Source organism: Boleophthalmus pectinirostris, unplaced genomic scaffold, assembly GCF_026225935.1.
Source record: "Boleophthalmus pectinirostris isolate CB_2022bp ecotype Guang Dong unplaced genomic scaffold, ASM2622593v1 HiC_scaffold_2, whole genome shotgun sequence".
NCBI classification, from domain to species: domain Eukaryota; kingdom Metazoa; phylum Chordata; class Actinopteri; order Gobiiformes; family Gobiidae; genus Boleophthalmus; species Boleophthalmus pectinirostris.
In genome coordinates this window covers 45,134,301-45,136,800 of record NW_026571152.1, presented here as the reverse complement: position 1 = coordinate 45,136,800, position 2,500 = coordinate 45,134,301, and the positions used below count along the sequence as shown (strand labels likewise).

At 47.7% G+C, this 2,500-nt stretch overlaps 1 protein-coding gene across 1 annotated transcript in view; it reads right to left on the bottom strand.

Moving 5' to 3' along the window:
• iqch (IQ motif containing H) overlaps positions 1-2,500 on the bottom strand; it is a 40,717-nt gene that overhangs the window by 26,271 nt on the left and 11,946 nt on the right. Inside the window, 2 exon segments of the mRNA XM_055155935.1 lie at positions 41-324; positions 2,183-2,369. Of these exon segments, the coding sequence (XP_055011910.1) occupies positions 41-324; positions 2,183-2,369 (471 nt within the window).

The window sequence follows — 2,500 nt, the reverse complement described above, 5'->3', positions numbered from 1 at the left end:
GAGGTTGGAGGTTGGAGGGTGTGTGTGGAGCTGTGGAGGCCTGTGTGGAGCTTCTGGACCTGCTCCAGTGAGTAGACGTCTTCTGCTCCGGGGGGCATTTCCACTCCAGCCTCTCTAAAGATCTTCCTGGCTCCAGACTTGGTCCCGTACAGCTGCGCGACGCCAGGCTCCGTGCCCATCAGCGGGACGCCCAGCTCGTCCGCCACGGCCAGGTCGTCCACGTGCGCCGCCCCGGGGACCAGGTACGCCCGCTTCCCCTGCACCAGGAGGCGGATCCTGCGCAGCGTCCGAGGGCTGTACTTGAGCAGAGACGACAGACACATGCTGTGGACCAGGAGAGACCAGGAGACACTGAGAGACCAGGAGAGACGAGGAGAGACCAGGAGAGACCAGGAGAGACCAGGAGAGACCAGGAGAGACCAGGAGAGACCAGGAGACCAGGAGAGACCAGGAGAGACCAGGAGAGACCAGGAGAGACCAGGAGAGACCAGAGAGACCAGGAGAGAGAGAGAGACCAGAAGAGACCAGAAGAGACCAGAAGAGACCAGGAGAGACCAGGAGAGACCAGAGAGAAGAGACCAGGAGAGACCAGGAGAGACCAGGAGAGACCAGGAGAGACCAGGAGAGACCAGGAAGAGACCAGAGAGACCAGGAGAGACCAGAAGAGACCAGAAGAGACCAGACCAGGAGAGACCAGGAGAGACCAGGAGAGACCAGGAGAGACCAGGAGAGACCAGAAGAGACCAGGAGAGACCAGGAGAGACCAGGAGAGACCAGGAGAGACCAGACAATGACTTTAGAGCAGGTCTGCACATGTCTGAGCAAAAGTCATTATTATTAGATTTTCAATTCATGTTTTTCTAAATCAGTGTTCTGTTCACAGTGAAGCTTTCAGACGAGAAGCGGCTGTGAGGGTTAAAATAATCACATCCCAGATAAGACACAATATACACGGCAAATACACGCTGCAAACACACACTACACACTGAATCAAACATAGATACTCATTTGTTTATCAATAGTGAAATAAATGTACATGAAGAGGACAGAATCAGACTGTTCCTGAGTCTGGTTCCTGTGTTTTTGTCTGAGGATGGTGCAGGGCCACATGGGAATATTAAAGAAGCTACAATTATTTTATATTAAACTGCACATTTTATTGTTTAAGAAATTGTGTTTTTTATATTTGTGATTTGAGATGAAAACATTTTCTTGGTATCAGAACTGAGTTTAGATTTATTTGCATTGTGACAGCGCGACCAGAGCTACTGACGCTTGAAATATGAACAAGAAAATGAACAGAGTCCGGTGCATTTCAGAAACATGTTCTGAAGGAAAATAAAATCTCAAATACAGAAGAATCTAATTATATTTTCCACAAATAGAGTGGATATTTGAGCAGAGGACGTCCTGTTTCCAAAATAATTGACTTTGTGATTTCATAATTTCTATAATTCAAAAGTAAATTTCAGCAGTGATGATACTGACCCGAGAGCCCAACACGAGCTCAGTGTGTGTGATTTACAGTGTGTGTGTGATGTATGTGTGTGTACGGCCGAGGGGAGGTTGTGTGTGGACACTGTGTGGACACAGGTTGTGTGTGGACACAGGTTGTGTGTACATGTCGGGTGGAGGTTGTGTGTAGACGTTGGTCGGAGGCGGCGGCGGCGGCGCCAGCGGGGATGTGACCTCTGCAGGTGGGATTGATAAGAGGCGCCTGTGGGACGCGGCTCGATCCTTCACTCTTTAATGTGAGCTTCAACGAGCTCCTTGGGAATACAACTAATTACTCCACATCTGTATTTATTTGATCCACATGGAATTATCCTTCTGTCACTGCCGCAGAGCGCTGCCAGCCACAGGAGCAGCCATTCATCTCTGCAACACGTCTGGCTCATTTGAACAAGCGAACAGCAGGAAAATCTATATCTGCAAATGAGACGAGCGCGTGGAGCCGAGCCGCAATTTACAGCAAAGGAAAAACTGTTTTAACATAAAGAGAAGACACAACAATACTCCACAGAATGAACGTCATGTAGGATTATGTCCAAACGGCACGAGCACACAGCCACAAGTAATCTACTCTACTGCCCCCTAGAGGCGCTTTTACGCACTGCACCTGTATCTGTGATCAGAAAACACACGTTTAAAATGTGCTGTATGTAAAATAAACTATTAAAACTCAACTGGAAAGTAGTCAACAGCCTCCGGAGTGAGGATGATGAAGCGTCTGGTGGAGAGGGAAGTGTCGGGGGTCTTGGAGGTGCTCGTCTCTGGGGCTCTGTCACACTTTAACAGACTGGAGTAAAACTGCAGCACATCTTCATCCAGACGCAGCGGACGCACGTAGATCAACTCCACATTTTCATCTAAGAACAACACAAACAAACAAAACACAAGTGACTTAAAACAAACACAACAGTAAAGAGTTTTATGTTTTTCTGATGATTATTTTGTTGGTGTTTTCATAGATTTTTATTTGTGTAAATTATTATTGTTA